We start from the raw sequence: 22,856 nt of genomic DNA on the forward strand, positions 1-22,856 counted from the left end.
AAAAAAAGGGAATCACTGGGAATTACGTACAATGGGCTCCATCTTTAAAAAGACATAAAAATGTATAATGTATTATTAAGGATATAATTATGGAGATTATGAATATACAGTTAAGGATATTATGAAAGCAAGACAGGAGGGAAGCGTTTATCACATGTTGAACAGTCAGCAAGTTTGCTTGTCAGAAGGCACATGTCAGGGTGTAGCTAGAGATAAAGAGAGTGAGTTAAAGAAGGTGGCTAATTGGTGGATGTCTTTGAAATCAATCTTCCAATGTACTCTGATTCAAAAAGTAAAGAGGGGAAGGTTTTTAGAAAGAATGTGATAGGATCAAAACATATCAAACAGAATTTCTATTGGCAGCATTGGAGGAAAAGGCAGCGGAGGGGCAAAGTTCCCTTCTACCTGGTCAGTCATACTCAGTGGTTCCCTCGATTTTTGGGAGGCTCCTCTTTGCTCTGTTCTTTTATCAAAGGCTGACAGACAGGGTGTGGCTTGCTGGTTTACAGGGACAGTTAGAAAAGAGTACTGTGGGGCACAGAGAGCCCTGGCCTCTCATTTTATAAAATGTGAACTTTCCCCTGGCCCACATCCCTCGACCTTCCTGATGCTTCTGCCTGCTGCCCCCTGATCTCTCTTCATGGGTAAGGAGTGTTTCCAGCTTGCAAACTCCAGCTTTGCCTGTGAGAGGAACAAGGGTCCATGATCCAGAAGGTGGTGAGTTCTCCCCTCTCTTCATGTTGTTTAGTCCTTTAACTTTATCAGGATCCTTAGGTTCAGTAGCGAAATAATCCCTTCTCCTTACGCACAAGAACATTTTCAAGGATGAAATGGGGCAGCTGTTAGCTATCACTAAAGAAACACAAAAGGAGACAAATGACAAGAGAGCTGGATGGGTTTTTTCAAAGAACTCTTATTTAAATAATACTGTCATCATGATTAAATTACAGACAATGCTTATTTAGCCCTCACTATTTGCTGGACCCTGTGCTGTGTGCTTTCAGACTGATCATTTGCAGATTTGCAAGGTCATCTTAAACTGCTTGGGATTGTCAAGAGAACATCTGTTACAATCTTTTTTCTGATTTAGAAGTTTTAAAAATTAAACTGTTTCAAACTTAAAATGTAAATAACTGCCTGGGGGAAAATGTTTCCAACATGTGTAGTGGGGAAAAAATGGTTAGTTCATGAAGAATTTTGCAAGCCATTAAGAGATAAATGTCCCAATAGAAAAATGAACAAAGTACATAGACAGGTAATTGACAAAATCCAAATAACAAGTGAGAAATCAAAGAAATACAAATCAAAATAGAACACCATCAAATTAAAAAAAAGAGAGATAGCATTTTGTTACTCATCAAATTGGCAATTTTTTAAATAAAATGATAACATCCAGTGATAGTAAGGTTGTGGGAAAATATGAAATTTCACATAATACTTTGGTAAATTAATATGACTTTTCTGGAGGGCAATTTGGCAGTGCAAATGAAAAGTCTTCCCATTTTAAAGATGGGAAACTCAAGGCCTAAGAATCTAAGTGACCTGCTTAAAGTTACAAAGTCACGACCAGGTGCGGTGGCTCACGCCTGTAATCCCAGCACTTTGGGAGGCTGAGGCGGGCGGATCACAAGATCAGGAGATCGAGACCATCCTGGCCAACATGGTGAAACCTTGTCTCTACTAAAAATACAAAAATTAGCTGGGTATGGTGGTGCACACCTATAGATAGTCCCAGCTACTCAGGAGGAGATTGCAGTGAGCCGATATTGCACCACTGCACGCCAGCATGGCGACAGAGTGAGACTCAGTCTCAAAAAAAAAAAAAGAAAAAAGTCACAAAGTCATGCAGGAGTAAGGGACCAAGCCAAGACTAGGACTGAGCCCTCTGATTCTAGCCCTCAATTCACTGTCACCTGTGGCAATGTTTATAATAGTGATGTATTGGAAAACAACCTAAATATCCTCCAATATAGAATTATTTTAAAACTTTTACATTTTATAACATAATTTCTAAAATTCTATGTCCATAATGGAATCCTAAGGTCATGTAAAGAATATTTGATCACCTTGGGAAATGCACATAATGTAGCACTTGGTGAACATATCAGGTATCAAAACAGCATATAAAGTATTTAATTATTTATTTGAGACAGGGTCTTGCTCTGTCATCCAGACTGGAGTGCAGGGGTGTGATCATGAGGAATTACAGATGATTTGAAATTGTTGTCCTCGTTTTGGGTAATTTCCAGATTTTTCAACAATAAGTAAGATAGAAAAAGCCCCAGATTGTGGCATGCATATTGAACTTTAGGAAGTGAAATTGTATTTTATATTTGTTAGGGAAATTTTCTTTGTAAAGGGATTCCATGATAATCACTCTGTAAAGTGAGGTGGTCATTTGCTCATTTTGTAACTTGTGATACAAGGCTATGCAGGCATGTATTCATTCATTTGTTTATCCATGTTTTCCGTTCTATCTGCTTCCAGAAAGGATCCTGGCAATTCACTTCAGTACCCTGATTTGTGTATGATAGCCTTTCTTGTTCTAAGTGTAAAAGAGAATAATACCTACTTTTCAGAGATGTTGTCAGCACTGAAGAGAATATATATAGAGAACCTACAAATGCAATAAATAGGAGCCATTATTGATTTAGAACAATATTACAATTTAGAAACATTTATGATTTAGTGTTAATTCAGCCATACCTTAATAGGATGTTGATTACTACAATATTGATATGTTACATGTTGATGAGATGGAGGAAGGGGCAATCCTGGCCAATTAGATTAGAAGAATAAATCCTGGAGATAAGTATAGTGACCAGATGGTTCTTACATCTGCATAAGAAAATATGAAATAAAAGACCTGGTAGCACTTCTTGCATAGAGTGATAAGCTAACAGGAGGAATCATTTGCTTTTTATTTCCAGCATCTGGTGCAAATCATTTTACATGTATTTTCTTTGATCCTCACTATAACCCTATCTATGAGTGTTATATTACTACTATTATTTCATTTCATGTGTGAGAAAGAGGAGGTTTGAAGTAAACTAAACTGTCTAAGGCCACCAGCTAGGAAATGGCAGAGCCAGGACTTGAACCCAGGCTGACTCTAGAGCTCATCCTTTTTTTTAAAGGTTTTTTTTTTTGTTTGTTTGTTTTGAGGCAGGATCTTACTCTGCCATCCAGATTGGAGTGCAGTGGTGCAATCACGGCTCACTGCAGCCTCAACCTCCCAGGCTCAAGTAAGCCTCCCACTTCAACCTCCTGAGTAGCTAGGACTACAGGTGCGTGCCACCATGCCAAGCTAATTTTCTTTTATTTTTTGTAGAGATGGAGTCTCACTATGTTGCCCAGGCTAGTCTCTAACTCCTGAGTTCAAGTTACCCTCCTGCGTTGGCTTCCCAAAGTGCAGGGTTATAGGCGTGAGCTACCATGCCCAGCCTAGAGCTCACCCTCTTCACCACTTCATAGATTGTCTGAATCTTGGAATATGGCTCCTATTCAATTTCAGGCAGCCTTGGGTTAGCTTGGAGCTCTGTGTCACTCTGCGCATGTCTACTCAGGGTGTGCTTCATAGTCACTAGAAAGTTGAGGGATTCTGGGCTTGGGGATAACTCTAGGAAATCGTGGGCGCTGCCTACTTCTACCTCCAACTATAATTGATAAAATAGAGAGCTTTTCTCATTTACTTAACTTCTCTTGTGTAGTTTTTGAGTAGCTGGTGACAGTGAGTGGGACAGTCACAAAAAATGTGTCCTAATGTGATCCTAACCTCACTATGGCCTAGTGGTATGTTGTCGTTTGATTAGAGGGGTATGTTGTATAAAATATGACTTAGAGAAAAACAAGAACAACCTTAAACCAGTGTGCTCTTTGCCATAAGAAAACAGAATTGGGTGTTCAAAATGAGAATGTGTTCAATTTTCAGTTTCCCAATCTCCATTTGATGCCTCCTCCAGGTGCCATGGCCTTTTCCGTGACCTTCAGGGACTGGGCCTACTGACTTATACAAAAGCCTCCTCTTTGGAAAGGATTTAAACCTTGGAGAGAATTTAAGAGATGAATTGTCTTTTCCTAGAGTGTTTATAATTTTAAACTTTATCCTCACTTGTGGCATGAGAAATTCTGTTTCCTGCTAAAGCAATTTCAGGCAGTAGCAAGCAGGTGGGGAAAGAGCTTTACAGGAGGAAATCCTTTAGGGTCTCCCTGTGGTTAATGCACACAGTCATCTGTACCTGCCAGGGATAATTTTCCTCATTTAGTTAGTAATAATAACAACGACTGCACACTTATTGAGCACTTATTCTGCCAGGCATTTGTGGCCAGTGCTTTGCAGTGACTATCTCTTTGAACCCTCACACTCAATATTAAGAACCCGAGGCCCAGAGATGTTATGCAACCTTCCTAGGGACACAGAGCTACTAATAGGCAGAGCTAAGACTTGAACCCAGGTCTTTCTAGCTCCAGACACTGAATTTGTAGGATTAGTGCCTTCAGGGTGACGGGGCGGGGGGGGGGGGGGGGGGGGCGGGGACCTCACTGCCTTGATCTGTTATTTGTCAAGAGTCAATTGGAAGGCTGTCAGGGAAGACCTCCAGGCTGCATCATGGGCAAAGATTGGCTTGAAACAGGCACTTCCCAAGCCTGGCCTTGGACACCAACTATAAAAAGAGGCCATGGCTGGGCGCAGTGGCTCATGCCTGTAATCCCAGCACTTTGGGAGGCCCAGGTGGGACCAACAAGGAGAAACCCCATCTCTACTAAAAATATGAAATTAGCTGGGCATGGTGGCAGGTGCCTGTAATCCCAGCTACTCAGGAGGCTGAGGCAGGAGAATCACTTGAACCCAGGAGGTGGAGGTTGTGGCGAGCCTGAGATCGCGACATTGCACTCCAGCCTGGGCGACAAAAGTGAAACTCTATCAAAAAAAAAAAAAAAAAAAAAAAGACCATTACTGGTGTTTCCTTCGTTAGTTCTGGGTATAAGTTCTGGATCCTCACTCATCTCATCTGCACCGTCATCCTCACTCACTGCATTTAGAAACTTAACACGCCAGCCTCCTTGTGAACATTTACTGCTCTCAACCCTCACCATAATCCCTCAAGGAGGCACAGTTCACAAAATACCCTTTTTGAAGATGAAGAAACAGTCTCAGAGAAGTTCGGTCGTAATATCCCGAGGAGGTAAGTAGCAGAGCTGGGATTGGAGCCCCGGCCTTTGTGATCCCAGAGCACCAGCAAAGCCGTGTCAGCCCAGCTCCTGGGTCATACCCTCTGTCACGCCAAGCCCATCAGCCCGCTTGTGCTGTCTCCCTCTGTCTGTCCTAGTTCGGATGGAGATGGCGAGTTCCGCTGGCTCCTGGCTCTCTGGCTGCCTCATCCCTCTCGTCTTCCTCCGGCTGCCTGCACACGTGTCAGGTAGGAGTTTCTGATCCTCTTTCCTTGCCTGGTACATGGGATGCTGGCATCCTAGAATAAGGAAGCTTGGTTGGAAACATTATTGCTTTTGGGGTTCTGTTCCCTCCGCCGCAGCAATCCTTTCTAGAGCCCTTCCAGGGCTCTGTCCGTCCCTGGGATATCCCCTTCCCCTTCCCTTCCCAAGCTTTCTCCTGCGCTCCCTCCCAGTAAGCCTTTTTTTTTTTTTGTCCAGGCCTCGCAGGGGATGCCGGCAAGTTCCACGTGGCCCCGCTAGGGGGCACAGCCGAGCTGCTCTGCCCTCTCTCCCTCTGGCCCGGGATGGTGCCCGAGGAGGTGAGGTGGCTGCGGTCCCCGTACCCGCAGCGCTCCCAGGCCGTTCACGTGTTCCGGGATGGGAAGGACCGGGATGAAGATTTGATGCCGGAATATATGGGGAGGACGGCGCTGGTCAGAGACGCCCAAGAGGGAAGCGTCACTCTGCAGATCCTCGACGTGCGCCTGGAGGACGGAGGGTCTTACCGATGTCTGATCCAGGTTGGAAATCTGAGTAAAGAGGACACCGTGATCCTGCAGGTTGCAGGTTAGGATGGGTTTGAGGTGCCCAGGGTCATCTGTGGCAATTGGACAAGCTCAGTCAGGACCTCCATGTCTAGGCTTTTCTTTCATCTGCAATGTAGTTTTTACGTGCCAGGACAGCTCAGCCTTACCCAGACGCGTCCATCGCGTTCATCAGCCGAGGCAATGAAGCTGGCGCAGGCATTTCTGATAAGGAAGGAACCCAGACTTTGGAAAACACGGTACAATGCAGGTCCTGGTTAAATAGGGCTTGGAGGCTCAGATAGTTGCTTTTCCTCCCTGGGTCGTCTTTCTATGCTCCATTATCAAGGAACTCATTATGATGGCTTCAAGGGACAGATCCCCTGCTGTAACAAGATTTACTTAATGCGACCTCTCCTGGGATTTCTGAGTACACAAAGGGTCAAGAAGGTAGAGATAATGTTACTCTCTCTCCCTTTTTTTTTGAGACAAGGCCTTACTCTGTTGCCCAGGCTGGAGTGCAGTGGTACAGTCATAGCTCACTGTAGACTCAACCACCTGGGCTCAAGTAATCCTGCGACCTCAGCCTCTCAAGTAGCCAGGAATACAGATACACTGCCATGCCTGCCTAATATTTTTTTACTTTTAGCAGAGATGGGGTCTCCCTATGTTACCCAGACTGGGTTCCAACCCAGCAATCCTCCCCGCTTGGCCTCCGAAAGTGTTGGCATTACAGGTGTGAGCCACTGCACCCAGTTGAGAGTGTTCTCAAACTAGCTTCAATATTTTTAAAAAATTAGTCTACCCAAAATCAGTCCACCAAAAAAATCAGTCTACCAATATTTAAAAAAATCAGTCTATCAAACCAAACCCAAATCAACCCAACCCAAACCATGTCTTTGCATTTGCTTGAATGACACTGGCTTCACATGGTCACATGCTGATTATCTTTTGTTCACTTACTATCTTTTGAAATACTTCAAAACTAGTAAGTGTTTTGAAGTAATTGGTTCATCCTGACTTCATGGTATGCAACATGAAAGACAGACTTTCCAAATATGGAGTCCTTTGGGGTGAAAAATAATATTTTTTTTTGAGACAGAGTTTCACTCTTGTCGCCCAGGCCGGAATGCAATGGCGCAACCTCGGCTCACTGCAACTTCCACCTCCTGGGTTCAAGCGATTCTTCTGCTTCAGCCTCCCGAGTTAGCTGGGATTACAGGCGCCCACCACCACACCCAGCTAATTTTTGTATTCTTTAGTAGAGACAGGGTTTCCCCACATTGGCCAGGCTGGTCTTGAACTCCTGACCTCAGATGATCTGCTCACCTCGGCCTCCCAAAGTGCTGGGATTGCAGGTGTGAGCCACGACACCCGGCTGAAAAGTAATTTTTAAAAGGGGACCAAGGTGCCCAAAGGAATCTGAATCATGTGATACAGTTATTGCTATGGGTGAGTTTTTAAATGTCTGAGAATAAAGCTAGAGACTGGCTTATCCCATTGGGAGGAGCGTGGGGAGAGGGTGGAGAGAAGGCAGACATTCAAGTTCCATTAACAGCTGCCTCTGTTCATCACAGGAGGCTATGGGGGAAGAGGGCTCTGGCTGGACTACACCCTAGCGGAGGCCCTGTTGGTGTGCAGATTGGTGGGATGGTTCCCAGAGCCCTGGGCCAAGTGGAGAGACCCTCAAGGCAGGGTACTTCCATCCCTGTCAGAGGCCTAGTCTCTGAAAAAAGCTGGGCTCTTCCAAACAGCAGTGTCTAGCAGAGTCAGGGACAGCACACTGGGGAATGTGTCCTGAACTGTCCACAACATGGCCCTTGGCCAAGAGAAGACCACAGCTGTGGTCATAGCAGGTAAAAGCTGGGGTGGAAACAGGTTTGAAGCCGCTGGTGCTTCCAGAGGAAACTCCTACCCTAGTAGGAACTTTAAGAGGAATTTTCAATTTTTTTAAATTCTAAGGATAAAGCATGTATATTATATAAAATTTGAAAAAAAATCTAAAATATTTAAAGGAAACTGAAAAGTGGCCTCTAACAGCTTAAATTGGGGAGAACTGCTGCTGACATTTTTGTATCTTTCTTGCAAGACTTTTTTGTATATATGGATCTCTGAGCATGTGTATGTTTACATACGTGTATTCTTGTGCCCAGGATTTTTTTCCACTTAGGATGTCATGAGCTCTTTTATTTTTTGCCCATGTCCCTAAGTAATATGATTTTAAGGGCTGCATAGTATCTCACCATGTGGCTATAGAATAATACAATTAATCAAAGCCCTGTTTCTGGGCATCTGGATACTTTCCAATTTTTCTTATATTATAATGAAGGGTGCCGTGAACATCTTTGAACATATTTTGAAAAGTGATTTTGATTTTTTTTTTAGAAAAAAAATATCTACTTCCATGCTTCTGGAAGTAGAATTAATGGGTCAAAGGGTTCAAACCTTTTACTTATTTTTTCTTTTTTATTTATAATATAAATGAGGTCTCACTATGTTGTCCAGGCTGGTCTCAAACTCCTGAACTGTAGTGATCCTCCTGCTTCAGCCTCCCAAAGTGCTAGGATTACAGGTGTGAGCCACTACACCTGGCCTAAACCTTTTAAAGATCCTTGAAACGAATTGGAGACCAGCCTGGCCAACATGGCGAAACCCTGTCTACCAAAAAAATACAAAAATTAGCCAGGCATGGTTGTGCGCACCTGTAATCCTAGCTACTCAGGAGACTGAGTGCTTTATATGACTGACCTCTTTAAATCTCTCCAAACCTCAAGGAAATAAGGAGTCCTGTCATGCACACATTTTACAGATGAGGGAAACTGGGCTTGGATGGGCTCAGTCTCCTGCTTCAGGTCACACAGCATTGAGCAAGGACACACCCCCGGCTTAGGCTCTTAACCACTTCTACTTATAGCCCCGTTTTACTTGTTTCTTCTCGTCTATTTCCTCTTTGTTTTCCCCTTTCTCTCCTGCCTAGGCTTCAGGCCAGCTGCTGTAGCACCATAGAAATTGCTTTGCCCCCGTGGACAGTGCTCAGAGCAAAAAGGCTTGCTCTTCTGGAGCACAGTGGGGGTTGACAGGGGTAAACAGGCAGGTGCTCCTGGGAAGACTGGAGGCGCTTAGTGAGGAGAGTGCCTTCAGATCTCTGAAGTCCCTGCCTTATTTTTCCATTGAGTTACAGGGCAGGATGAGATTGTGGTCCAGAAATTTGTTTAAGCCATCATCTTGAGGCAGGACCATCTAAACCATTCCTGAGAGAGGAACATCTCAGGATTTTTTTTTTTTTTTGAGACAGAGTTTCACTCTTATCACCCAGGCTGGAGTACAATGGCGCAACCTCAGCTCACTGCAACCTCCGCCTCCCGGGTTCAAGTGATTCTCCTGCCTCAGCCTCAGGAGTAGCTGGGATTACAGGCGCCTGCCACCACACCTGGCTAATTTTTGTATTTTTAACAGACACATGGTTTCCCCATGTTGGCCAGGCTGGTCTTAAACTCCTGACCTCAAGCTGGTCTTGAACTCCTGAACCCCTGCCCGCCTCCACCTCCCAAAGCACTGGGATTACAGGCAGAAGTCACCATTCCCGTCCTTACTTATTTTTAATGCCATCCAGGGCTTGAGTCACCAAGATAAGCAAAGAGCCTCTTGGCCAGAGATCTCTCCGTAGAGGTGATGGAGACAGTTGGGGTGTACCTGGGTCACCTGCCATCTGAGGCATGCCAGAAGCTCTTGGACATCTCCCTGAGGGTAGTTGTTGGTGGTTTCTGTTTCAGCCCCATCAGTGGGGAGTGTCTCCCCCTCAGCAGTGGCTCTGGCTGTTATCCTGCCTGTCCTGGTACTTCTCATCATGGTGTGCCTTTGCCTTATCTGGAAGCAAAGAAAAGCAAAAGGTAATTACGTGTAAGGGAGCCCAGGCTGGCGGGAAGTGGACTATGACTGCTCTGGGAAAGGGCCACGCAGAAGTAGAGGTAGACATGATGCTTGTCCTTACGTTGGGGACCCTGCACATTGGCCGGGAGAAAACCAGCAGAGCCGTGCCCTGGGGACACACATTGCAAAGGGAACTCAATAAACTGCAGAGAGGCCCCTGGGCAGAGCTGTAAATTCTCATCCTTTGAAAAATTAGAAAAGAACCAACTATGCCAGCCTTCTAATTAACTAAGAAATTAATTATAGCCTTTTAATAAAGAAATTTAGTTATATCTATCAGATAAGACTCTCATAAAAATGGTCACATTTCACAGGATCTCAGGACTGCAAAGGACTTTGAAAGTCACAGTCACATAATCCAACATTCCTCCCCTTATCTGATGGTTTGAAGACTCTCTAATCCTTTCAAATGCCCGCTTACCTATAGTAACAAGGAGTCAGTCCCACTCAGGCAGCTTGGGCCATCTTGGGACAATTGTGCCTGTTAGAGACAAAGCCCTTCCTAAGCTAAGCTGACATTTTTCTCTCTCTTTTAGAGAAGCTTCTCTATGAGCATGTGACGGAGGTGGGTAAGTGTTCTTGGCTTGGGGGTAGGGGATGTGTTTCTTTTTTCGTTGTTAATTTCTGTGCCCCCCTACCTGCTAACCTGGATTCTGTTCCTGAAAATTCCATTATCTGCCATCCTTGGTGGTGGTGGCAATGTCTAAATCCATTGCTTCCAGTTTTTACTGCCTCTTACTTAAAATAGCTTGCCTTCCTGTATGTGTAATGATTTTTGCCTGTGAGCTCATTGCTTGATCTTATTCTGTGGCAGTTGAGTAGGTCGAACATGGGGGAAGCTTTTATTCATTCAACAAATAGTTGATAATTATCTACTAAATGCTCTGGACGACACTAGATTCTGGGGATGCAATAGTGAGTAAAAGCAGACAGAGTCTTTGCCCTCCTGGAACTTTCAGTGTAGTCAGGGAGATGAGATGAATTAAATAGTTACACAAATAAATGTGTGCAAATCCTACACAGGAAAGCTCCTGGTTCTGTGAAGGCTATGACCAGGTTGAACCAACCAAGCTTGAGGGTTGAGGGTGTGAAGTTTGTCCTGAAGGACTAGAAGTCACGAGTGAAGAGAGAATGGAAAACCATCCACTGCAGAAGGAACAGCTTCAGAGAGAAGCATGGTCGGGGAGAGTGGCACTCACTGGGTTGCTCAAGAGGTGCAGGAGTGAGGGGAATAGTGGCAGGGGTAAGGCTGGGGAGTTCGGAGGGACTGGGCCTCTTGAGGCCTGGTGGGTCACATTCAGGATTTTAGTCATTCTTGTAAGATCAGTGGTAAAACAAGGAATGGGAATATCAGATGGAACTGTGCTTTGAAAAACTTGGCCAGGCACAGTGGCTCACACCTGTAATCCCAGCACTTTGGGAGGCCAAAGCAGGTGGATCACCTGAGGTCGGGAGTTCAAGACCAGTCTGACTAACATGGTGAAACCACATCTCTGCTAAAAAAAACAAAAATTAGCAAAGCTTGATGGTGCATGCCTGTAATCCCAGCAACTCAGGAGACTGAGACAGGAGAATCGTTTGAACCCCAGAGGCGGAGGTTGCAGTAAGGCGAGATTTCGCCACTGCATTCCAGCCTGGGTGGCAGAACAAGACTCTGTTTCAAAAAAGAAAAAAAAGAAACCAAAACTAAACAATTCTCTCTGGCTGCAGTGTTTAGTAGAAACCAGAGGGAGTAAGACAGGATGTGGGAGACAATTTGGGCTGCCATTTCTGTTGTCCAGATGCGAGTTGATTAGGGACTAACTCAGGCAGGGGAGGTGAAGACAGAGGTGGACAGGTCCAAGGGCAGGTGAAATCAATAGGAATCAGGGACCCTCAAGGCAGTGGCAAAAAAAATCTCATTACCTTTTCCTTTCTTCCTCTAGACAATCTTCTTTCAGACCATGCTAAAGAAAAAGGTAATGATATATATAAAGGGGTAGAGAATAAAAAACACATTCTTCATTTTTCTATGTAAATGTTGACAGTCATTATTATAAGTCTGTTATTGTAATAGCATACACACATATGCACACATATATCCTCCATTGATATTACTGGAATTTAGTTTGCAATGTCAAGTGGCTATGGAGCTGGTGGCAGTGTGTGAGGAGGTGCCCAGGTCAAAATTCATAGGCCTAGATTACCATAAACTCCCTTCATTAGCCTTTCTGCCAATCATTTTAAAAGGAAGTCTACGTAGTATTGAAAAGTGTATTACTGTGGTCATATGGGATGTATAGGAATTTCAAGAATTCATATCACCTTTGCATAGAGAGAGATGGTGTGATACAAAGGAAGGGTCGCAGGCTCTGGAGTCAGTGACACCTGAATCAGATCATTGGTCTGCCACTTACTGGCCTTGAAAAAGTCACTTTACTGCTCTGGGCTTTGGTTTCCTCATCAGCAAAATTCGGGTAAGTTTCCCCTTACCTGATTGTTTTCACTGTTAAAACAGGGAACCTTAAAAATAAAATCTGTCACAGTGCCTGGAACTCCTTTTCCTTATCGCCATTTTGTCTTCATTAATTGAATATTTTTGAATTAATTATTCAATTAATTGAACATTAATTGAAAGACACCTTGTTGAAGTCTATCTGGGAAGACACGTCACTGGCTCAGATGACTCCAGAGTCAATGATTTCAGGGTCTCCTCTCCTCCCTCCTTACGTCTCCTCCAAGTGGCACAAGTGTGGGGTGTATCTGGCAGACACTGGCTGTTCTGCTCAAGGTGGGAGGGAACAGTGTGGGGTAAGGGCAAGGGCCTCCGACTCAGGAGTCAGACAGACTTGGATTGAATCCTACCTCCTTGGTCACTTACTAGCTGGAAGACCTTGGGCAGATTTTGTGTCCCTGTGAGCCTCAGACCAGCCCCCTATAAAATGACAATAGCAATTCTAGGCACCTCACATTGTTGAGAGGATTCGGTGCCTACTGCAGTATCAGCACAGAAGACAGTAAGTGGAAGCTGTTAGTAGTGGAGATGGTAACAATAAACCATAAATGCCTTAGGAGCTGAGTTGTATTCAGCTGCATTGCTCCAATGCCTAATGCCTAGCACATGCCCAGCCCTTGGCACACACAGGGCCTGGTGGTGGACTCAGACTCGGAACTTCAATTGTTCGGCAGGGCCAATGCTGGGTAGGGGGAAATGTGGGCCACATGGCCCTCCAGAGAAGCCGCAAGTTCTCCCTGGCAACCTATGTCTTATACATATATTTCTCCAAATCTTCTGGGACCTCCAATTCATAAAATTTGCAACCTCAGGGGAGTTACTATAGAAAATAATAAAGTCACATTAACAAGTTCATGCTAGGCCTTTAGCTAGTTTTACACCTTAGATATCATCAATGGGCTATAAAAGGACAGCAATGCATACACTTATATACCACAGTTATAAACATATAGAAACACTCATGAAGACAGCAGAAATGAAACCAGACAGACGAAAATGAGGGGAAGGGGAAGAAGGAACCATAGTCCTGTGCAGGCTGGGTCATTAAGAGAGTGGCTTCAGCACCATCAGATTTCTGGGTCTGAACTCTGGGCCATGGAGCTGGACTAGTGACATAGAAGCATCACCATCATTTTAATCTTGGGCGGTGGAGTGATGAGGCTTCCACAGCTGCAAGGAAAAAGAGGCAGGATCTGATCACTCACTCCTCTCTCTCTTTCTGGTTTTTAGGAAAACTCCATAAAGCTCTCAGTAAGTTCTGCTCCTCATCCATGGCACAAACTCCTGCTGACACCTTTGCTTTAGAATCAGCATCTCTGTTTCACTTCCTGGGGCAGAAGGGAGGGGGCAAGGGTAATTCAAGCCATGGGGACTGGGGCTTTCTTGGCCTTCAGAGTCCTCTTTTCTCAAGTATTCTCTGTCCCTCTTTTCTGCACAACTGTTATTTAGTCTTTAAATGGGAAATGTTTCGCCAAGAAGAATAGATGTACCTCTCATAGGTGAAGCCATCTGGAAGTCCCTTTTATCACCCAGGCATGACATTTCCTTAGATGGAGTCCAAGAGGAAGGGATCCTCATTAAACTGAATATACTGGAGCAGTACTTCTCCATCATTTCATGTGTGAGGACCTCTTTTTAACATTCAAAAAAAATCTGGCCGGGCGCAGTGGCTCACACCTGTAATCCCAGCATTTTGGGAGGCTGAGGTGGGTCGATAACTTGAAGTCAGGAGTTTGACACCAGCCTGACTCTGACCAATATGGTGAAATCTCATCAAAAATACAAAGTTAGCCGGATGTGGTGGTCCACGCCTGTCATTCCAGCTACTTGGGAGGCTGAGGCAGGAGAATTGCTTGAACCTGGGAGGTGGAGGTTGCAGTGAGCCGAGATTTCACCATTGCACTCCAGCTTGGGCAACAAGAGCGAAACTCCGTCTCAAAATAAAAATAAAAATAAAACTACAGACAGGTGACATATCTATGCATTATTATTACACTGAGAAAATGTACATGATCACAAAGTCCAATACTCAGTGATAGTTTTAAATGAAGTAATATTTTATTCTTCCCCCACAACATCTACAGAATTTACGTTGTTGTTACCTGTAGGTGTGAGATGTGTTATTATTTAGCCTGCAGATAAGGTTTAGCTCACATAGGAATTTGCTGATCCTCTGCAGTATCTTCTGGGGATACTCCCATGGTCCACAGCTGAGATCAATTGCTCTTGCAAACTCTTCTGGGGAAGTTCCAGGGTATGGCTATTGAGTATCTATCTGCTCGTGGTTGGGATGGGACTGTAGCATTATGGGAAGAGGCCTCTACGTAGAGACCCTCCTTCTGATTTGCCAAATTGTTTTCATTCTTTAGAGAAACTCCGGAGTGAACTGAGTAAGTTTCCCACATTCTTATAACTTCTGTACCAACTTATCTCCTGTTGCCCTAATGTTTCCAGTGATGGTTCATCCCCCTTGTTTCTTCTTTCATAGAGCTGAAAAGAGCTGCAGCAAACTCAGGTGAGATGCACTTTCTCCACTTTTGACCACCACCCTAGGGAGTTCTCACTACTTTTTTTTTTTTTTGAAATGGAGTTTCGCTCTTGTTGCCCAGGCTGGAGTGCAATGGCGTGATCTCGGCTCACTGCAACCTCCACCTCCTAGGTTCAAGCAATTCTCCTGCTTCAGCCTCCCAAGCAGCTGGGATTACAGACCTGTGCCACCATACCCAGCTAATTTTGTATTTTTAGTAGAGATGGGATTTCTCCGTGTTGGTCAGGCTGGTTTTGAACTCCCGACCTCAAGTGATCCCCCCACCTTGACCTCCCAAAGTGCTGGGATTATAGGCTGGAGCCACTGTGCCTGGCCATCTCTAGTGCTTTAATGATCCCTCTTTCTTGTTTTTCAGGCTGGAGAAGAGCCCGGCTGCATTTTGGTAAGTTATACCAATCAAATAGATCTCCATTTCAGAGCACATCCTCCTTATGGCTTTGTAACCTTAGATTTTGTTCCATTCCTCTGGAATGTATGTGATTTAAAAAATTTTAAATCAAATCTGTATATCTGCTTATCAAATTTAAGAAAATCTTTGTGATCTATCTTGAGTCATATTAAGATTTAGAAAGTGTTCCCTCTTTTAGAGCACTGATAAATATTCGGTTTTGTCTTCTTAAGTGTTTTCTGTGATTTTTGAGATTTTTCTTTAGTTTATCAGTTATTTATATTTCTTTTTTGTGTGATTTGTCTGTTCCTGTTCTATTTGGGCTATTTTTTGATTTGTGAGGGCTCTTTCTAGATAAGGTATATTAGCTCTTTATCATATTTGTCACCAATTAGTTTTCATTTGCATGTCCTTGTAGTATTTTTCTGATGCACAAGTGTTTTATTTTCATGTAGTCAAATTCATTCATCTTTTCCTGTGTAGTCTCTTCCATGCTGTCAGGTTTGGGAAGTCCTTCCTATCCCACAACCAGATAAATAGCCACTGTTTCCGCCTCTTTCTACACATATGCTGTTTTCTTCTTTCTCTGCAGACCAATTTGCTTAGGGGTGGTGATTGAGATTCTCAGAGAAGAAGGGAATGCGTTGAGCAGATGCCCCAATGATATATACTACGAAAAGTTTTCATAGTTTTATTCTAAAAGATTTGTACCTCTCTTTCAGTTTATTTCTGAATAGTTTGCATTTTTTTGCTGCTGTTCAAATGGGATCTGTTTTTTTCACTGCTTTGGGATCCTTATCGATTTTCTAGGCTTTTATTCTCCTCCTGTTCACACCCTCTTCCTTCAGGCAGAGTAAAACAAATTGATGAACTGGCCACTCGAGAGAACTCCGGGTCACCTTGGCTGGCGTTCTGGGAACTCACAAACCCTTCCGTCTCACATTCAGTCTGGCTTACTGCCACCACCTCAACCGAGTATGGTTTATGGACTAGCTCTCCAAGAAGATCCTGTTTCCTGTATTTGGGGGAGGAAGGAGACTCACTGTGACACTCACAATCCACAATTTTAAGAAAGAATCATTCTCTCTATATTAACATTTAAGAATAATAATTTAGTCCCAGGTACTTGGGAGGCTGCAGTGGGAGGTTCACCTGAGGCCAGGAAGCCAAGGCTGTAGTGTGTTATGATTGCATGCCAATGAATAACTACTGTACTCCATCCTCGGCAACATAGTGAGACCCTGTCTCAAATAAAATAAAGCAAATAGATAATTATAAGTAGTAATTTTAGGTGACAAAATGAACATCGTGCACTCATGTAGGAATGACACACTATCTCATTAGTTCATCAAGTCTGCACAATAGCTCTACAACACAGATTCTGTTACTATTTCAATTTTACAGATGAGGAAACTAAGGTTCAGAGATAAATAACAAGCCCAAGGTCACATAACTAGTATGCGGCAGAGCTGGGATTCAAACATGCTATGTAGCCACAGGATCTAACATCAAACCCTATATTTATCATCACACATTTGATTCTTTTGGAACATCAAAGACAAAGGTAGTGTCTTAGTCTGTTTTCTGTTGCTATAACAGAATACCCAAGACTGGGTAATTTACCAAGGAAAGAGGTTTATTTAGCTCATGGTTCTGGGGGCTGGATGGTCTAAGATGGGGCGACTGTATCTGGTGAAGGCCTTGTGCTACTTCATAGCATGGCCATAGTTGCTTCTGGAAAAACAAAAGGGCAAGTGAGTGCCTGTGAAAGCAGAGAGGAGACAAAGTGCTCTGACCTGCCTTATCACAACCCACTCTTCAGAGAACTAACCCAGTCTGGTGAAAACTGCATTAATGCCTTTGTGAGGGTAGAGCTCCCATGACCCAAACACCTCCCACTAGGCCCTAACTCTGAACACTGCAGCAATGAGTGATTAAGGTTCCAACACATGGACTTTAGAAGGACACACTTAAATCATAGGAGGTAATTACTTCCGAAGGATTAAGGCAGCTTCACAGACAGATGAAGAAGAACTTTTTCCTCTTTTACTTAGTAATCAACCAGGAGACCTAGTCTTTGAAAGACAATATTCTTTGGTTCCAGTACACATGGTTGGGGTGGGAATCCATGAACTAAAATGGGCTAATGACAGTGATCGCAGACCCAAAGATTCTTTTTCCTTGCAAAGCTATCCTCAAATCTCTTAAGACCTAGCCTTCCAAACCTCACCTGTCTGTGACTCTTTGCAGTGGCAGTGACCCTGGACCCAGACACAGCACATCCCAAACTCATCCTTTCAGAGGACCAAAGATGTGTGAGGCTTGGAGACAGAAGGCTGTCTGTACCTGACAACCCCCAGAGGTTTGATTTCGTCGTCAGCATCCTGGGCTCTGAGTACTTCACGTCTGGCTGCCACTACTGGGAGGTATATGTGGGAGACAAGACCAAATGGATTCTGGGGGTGTGTAGTGAGTCAGTGAGCAGGAAGGGGAAGGTTACTGCCTCACCTGCCAATGGACACTGGCTTCTGCGACAGAGTCGTGGGAATGAGTATGAAGCTCTCACGTCCCCACAGACCTCCTTCCGCCTTAAAGAGCCTCCACGGTGTGTGGGGATTTTCCTGGACTATGATGCAGGAGTCATCTCTTTCTACAATGTGACCGACAAGTCTCACATCTTTACTTTCACCCACAGTTTCTCTGGCCCCCTTCGCCCTTTCTTTGAACCTTGCCTTCATGATGGAGGAAAAAACACAGCACCTCTAGTCATTTGTTCAGAACTACACAAATCAGAGGAACGAATTGTCCCCAAGCCAGAAGGAAAAGGCTATGCTAATGGAGATATGTCCCTGAAGGTGAACTCTTCCTTACTACCCCATAAGGCTCCAGAGCTGAAGGATATTATCCTGTCCTTGCCCTCTGACCTCGGCCCAGCCCTTCAGGGGCTCAAGGTTCCTTCTTTTTAGGGATATGTCATATTACCTGCTCCCATCACCATCCAGCCCAGCACCCTGGACTTCAGGCTCCTGGCCCAACCCCATGATTCTGGAATGTCTCTTCTCCCTAACCAAATCCAGATCCTTTTGTGGTTTCTATTTGTACCACTTTTCTCCCAGGACTCGGTTCTGAAGCTTGCCTTTCTTCTAAGGAACTGAAGTTCCCAGTGATGTGGAGGGAGGATTCCTGGAAATGAAACAATCAGTTTAGGTGTAGGTGGAGATGTTGAATATGTGTTACCAAGATACAGCTCAGGTTCAGGGGAAAGAGTCTTCTACTCCAGGGGTTATTTAGAAGACATTTTCTCTGCCTCATCCTGCCCTCAAGCTTTAGTCAAGAAGTTATGGCTCCCAGTCCCTGACTGCTTCCTTATCCCATCAAGGACTGCTTTTCTCTCCTTCTCTCTCTCAGTTCTGGCCTCTGGCCCCCAAAGTCAGCTTTCTATAAGTAAGCATGTTTTAGACCACTCACTCTTTCCCTCTTTCTTCAGGAATGAGTTGGGGGAAGCTGAGGAGTAAAACACACCATCCTTTTCTATTTTCTTGATGCTGTTTACAACGTAGTTTGGTAATACCTAGAGCTAATGTACATGCTTTCAAAAACTAATCTGCCTGTTGATGATAACTAGGTACAGGGACTTTAAACACAGTTGCTATAACCCTGAAGAGCCTCAGGAGCACATCAGGGAGCTGGGAAGCACAGCTGCAGAGAGCTCAGCCATGTATTGCCCTCTGACCTTGGCCCAGCCCTTCAGAAGCTCAGTCTGTTGTGACTGTCTTATGGGTCAATCTGTTGTGCCAGCCCTTTCTGAGATTCAGAGAGGCCCAGCTAGAAAAAGTGGCAGTTTTAACCATCAACTTAGAAACTTTTTCCCCCCACAAGACCATTGTACTGGAATACTTGACTATTGGTGTATCAAACAGCCTCTTAGGTTGGAGAGTATTGATTTCAAATAAGAAGTTGGTAAACTAGGTGTGAGGATGAAATAATGACCTTGATTTTTGGGTGTGTATTGCGGAAGCCTAGTCACTTTCAAGTCACACCACATACGTGATCTGACCTAATTGTGGAGATATTGGTTATTAGTTTGCAGATGAATACACAGTTCTATGCAACAGAAACTGTATCTTTCTGTTTGTCAGAAGTTCTCTGTTCTTTCCTGTATTAATCAAGGTTTTCCAGATAAACAGAAAGGGCGGGGAGGACAGTGGTTATTATAAGAAATTGGCTCACATGATTATGGAGGCTTTTAAACCCCAAGATCTGCAGGGTAAGTCAGCAAGCTGGAGTACCATGAGAGCTGATGGTTTAGTTCCAGTCTGATGGCAGCAGGCTTGACATCAAGGAAGAGCTCATGTTTCAATTCAAGTCCGAAGGCAGGGAAAAAGCTGATGACCCTGTCCAAAGGCTATCAGGAGGGAAGAATTCTCTTAGTCAGGGCAGAGTTAGCTCTTTTGTTCTATTCAGGCCTTCAACTGATTCAATGACCCTTGGCCCACATTTGGGAGAACAGTCTGCAGTTACTCAGTCTACTGATTTGAGTGTTAATGTCATTGAGAAACACCCTCACAGGAACACCCAGAATAATGTTTGACCAAATAGCTGGGCATCTTGTGTCCCAGTCACACTGATACATAAGATTAACTGTCACAGTGACTAGTGGAATTTTTTGTTTGCTTTTGTACAGTTTTAAAATAAAAGTTTGGTATTTGTTGTTTGGTATGTTGTTATTTTCATTGTGAATGAGGAGTTGTGGGGAAGGTAAGAGATTGGTTTCCAAAAAGCTTTCAGTCCCTGAAGGCAAGGTTTAGCCACCGTTCATACTAAAGCCATAGTTTTATTCCTGAGTCTGCTCTCTAGTATTTTATCAATTTAGAAACTAATAGTGTTCATCAGGTATACGTATTTCATTTACCCATATTCAGTTCCAAACATACATTTCTGAATATCCCAATCTTAAAACGAACTCACATCATTAGCTTGTGGAGGCAGAATACATACATAATATACACATACATACATATATGATATACATATAATATATACACATGTATGCACACACACGTATGTATACATGTATGTGTATATACACACATGCTTTATATAGTTGTATATGTATATAACATGTATATATACATACGCATATATATGTTATGTACATATACACATACTTGTATATGCATATGTATATATGTGTATATATACACATACATATCTATGTAGATATGTTGTATATATAGTGTTGTAAGGTTATTTTATATATGTATGAACAATACATATACACACATGTATATATATGTATATACATATATGTATGTGCATTGTACATGTATATATATACGTATCAGTCTACTGATTTGAATGTTAATGTCAAGAAATAACCTCAATATATGTATGTATTATACATACATATAACCTTACAACTATATACAGCATACATACATATATATGTATGTATACATGTATGTACACATGTATACACGTATACATGCATGCATATATATGTATATATAATATCCTTACAGTAATTCTGCCAGGGATTTTATGGAAGAAGAAGTTGGTACTCCAAATGGCTAGGTGGTAGAGCCAAGAATTATTCTTGGTTTATCTAGCTCTGAAACCAATGCTCCTTGTTCTTCGCACTGAAACAATGTGCAGATATGAGAAGCCTGTAGTTAGTCTACATATCCCATTAGCCTTTTATTATTTTAAAAAATAAAATCTGAAAAAAAAATGACCTAGTCGTGGATACTTTGGTGATCTTGTTGCTTCTGGATTGATGAACAACTGTCAGGGTTAACTAGGGATGCATACAGAAGCTGGGAAAATCCCTGCTCAGGGGTGCTGGGAGACCTGGAGGTTGCTCTTTGGACAGGGTACTTTTAACTTCTCCTATAAGGAGATTGGGTTATTTTATCTTTAAACTCCCTTCCAGCTCTACCCTCCTTTGATTTTAAGTCATAAGCCTTAAGTGAGGTACCAGACTCTAGGCTTCGTTGGATGTCTACAGGATGGTCAAGGGTTACCAACTCAAAGTAAAGAAGGCACTTTGGAGATACGTTCATCAGTTTGCTCCTTTCTGCCCATGGATGCCGCCGAAGAAGCATCATTAATTCTCTCTTCTCCCTGCAATCATGTCTAAGTCAGAATCTCCTAAAGAGCCCGAACAGCTGAGGAAGCTCTTCATTGGAGGGTTGAGCTTTGAAACAACTGATGAGAGCCTGAGGAGCCATTTTGAGCAATGGAGAACGCTCATGGACTATGTGAGAATGAGAGAGTCAAACACCAAGTACTCCAGGGGCTTTAGGTTCGTCACATATGCCACTGTGGAGGAGGTGGATGCAGCCATGAATGCAAGGCCACACAAAGTGGATGGAAGAGTTGTGGAACCAAAGAGAGCTGTCTCAAGAGAAGATTCTTAAAGACCAGGTGCCCACTTAACTGTGAAAAAAATACTTGTTGGTGGCATTAAAGAAGACACTGAAGAACATCACCTAAGAGATTATTTTGAACAGTATGGAAAAATTGAAGTGATTGAAATCATGACTGACCGAGGCATTGGCAAGAAAAGGGCCTTTGCCTTTGTAGCCTTTGATGACCATGACTCTGTGGTTAAGATTGCCATTCAGAAATACCATACTGTGAATGGCCACAACTGTGAAGTTAGGAAAGCCCAGTCAGAGCAAGAGATGGTGAATGCTTCATCCAGCCAAAGAGGTCGAAGTGGTTCTGGAAACTTTGGTGGTGGTCGTGGAGGTGGTTTTGGTGGGAATGACAACTTTGGTCATGGAGGAAACTTCAGTGGTCGTGGTGGCTTTGGTGGCAGCTGTGGTGGTGGTGGAGATGGTGGCAGTGGGGATGGCTATAACGGATTTGGTAATGATGGAAGCCATTTTGGAGGTGGTGGAAGCTACAATGATTTTGGCAATTACAACAATCAGTCTTCAAATTTTGGACCCATGAAGGGAGGAAACTTTGGAGGCAGAAGCTCTGTCCCCTGTGGTGGTGGTGGCCAATACTTTGCCAAACCACAAAACCGAGGTGGCTATGGCGGTTCCAGTAGCAGCAATAGTATGGCAGTGGCAGAATTTTAATTAGGGAACAAAGCTTAGCAGGAGAGGAGAGCCAGAGAAGTGACAGGGAAGCTACAGGTTACAACAGATTTGTGAACTCAGCCAAGCACAGTGGCGGCAGGGCCTTGCTGCTACAAAGAAGACATGATTTAGACAAATACTCATGTGTATGGGCAAAAAGCTCGAGGACTGTATTTGTAACTAATCGTATAACAGGTTATTTTAATTTCTGTTCTGTGGAAAGTGTAAAGCATTCCAACAAAGGGTTTTAATGTAGATTTTTTTTTCACCCATGCTGTTGATTGCTAAATGTAATAGTCTGATCATGACGCTGAATAAATTTTTTATTTTTTAATGTGCTGTGTAAAGTTAGTCTATTCTGAAGCCATCTTGGTAAATTTCCCCGACAGTGTGAAGTTAGAATTCCTTCAGGGTGATGCCAGGTTCTATTTGGAATTTATATACAATC

The 22,856-nt window shown here is 43.5% G+C and overlaps 2 protein-coding genes across 3 annotated transcripts; both read left to right on the forward strand.

Moving 5' to 3' along the window:
• Positions 1–403: 403 nt before the first annotated feature.
• Positions 404–20,036, forward strand: ERMAP (erythroblast membrane associated protein (Scianna blood group)). Of its 2 annotated transcripts, none has more exons than XM_012434784.3 (11): positions 404–717; positions 5,331–5,420; positions 5,653–6,000; positions 9,731–9,847; positions 10,424–10,456; positions 11,813–11,845; positions 13,612–13,632; positions 14,751–14,771; positions 14,870–14,896; positions 15,285–15,311; positions 17,568–20,036. In XM_012434784.3, the coding sequence occupies exons 2-11, from the start codon at positions 5,336–5,338 to the stop codon at positions 18,281–18,283; spliced, it is 1,428 nt and encodes a 475-aa protein (XP_012290207.3). In that variant the 5' UTR covers positions 404–717; positions 5,331–5,335; the 3' UTR covers positions 18,284–20,036. The 2 variants fall into 2 exon arrangements, with proteins under 2 accessions (XP_012290207.3, XP_012290206.3); XM_012434783.3 differs by lacking the exon at positions 404–717 and adding an exon at positions 4,584–5,186.
• Positions 20,037–20,579: 543 nt separating this feature from the next.
• Positions 20,580–22,742, forward strand: LOC105705122 (heterogeneous nuclear ribonucleoprotein A1-like). The gene has a single exon (XM_021673362.2). The coding sequence runs from the start codon at positions 21,857–21,859 to the stop codon at positions 22,406–22,408; it is 552 nt and encodes a 183-aa protein (XP_021529037.2). The 5' UTR covers positions 20,580–21,856; the 3' UTR covers positions 22,409–22,742.
• The last annotated feature ends 114 nt before the right edge of the window (positions 22,743–22,856 follow it).

Source organism: Aotus nancymaae, unplaced genomic scaffold, assembly GCF_030222135.1.
Source record: "Aotus nancymaae isolate 86718 unplaced genomic scaffold, 86718_ANA_hifiasm-v0.15.2.pri h1tg000007l, whole genome shotgun sequence".
NCBI classification, from domain to species: Eukaryota; Metazoa; Chordata; class Mammalia; order Primates; family Aotidae; genus Aotus; species Aotus nancymaae.

Excerpts from the sequence above, each read along its gene's own strand:
- ERMAP (XM_012434783.3), top strand. The coding sequence starts at position 5,141 with ATGAAGAAACAGTCTCAGAGAAGTTCGGTCGTAATATCCCGAGGAG. Across the intron at positions 11,846-13,611 it reads AGACCATGCTAAAGAAAAAG|GAAAACTCCATAAAGCTCTC; the intron begins GTAATGATATAT and ends TCTGGTTTTTAG. Across the intron at positions 14,897-15,284 it reads AAGAGCTGCAGCAAACTCAG|GCTGGAGAAGAGCCCGGCTG; the intron begins GTGAGATGCACT and ends CTTGTTTTTCAG.
- LOC105705122 (XM_021673362.2), top strand. The coding sequence starts at position 21,857 with ATGACTGACCGAGGCATTGGCAAGAAAAGGGCCTTTGCCTTTGTAGCC.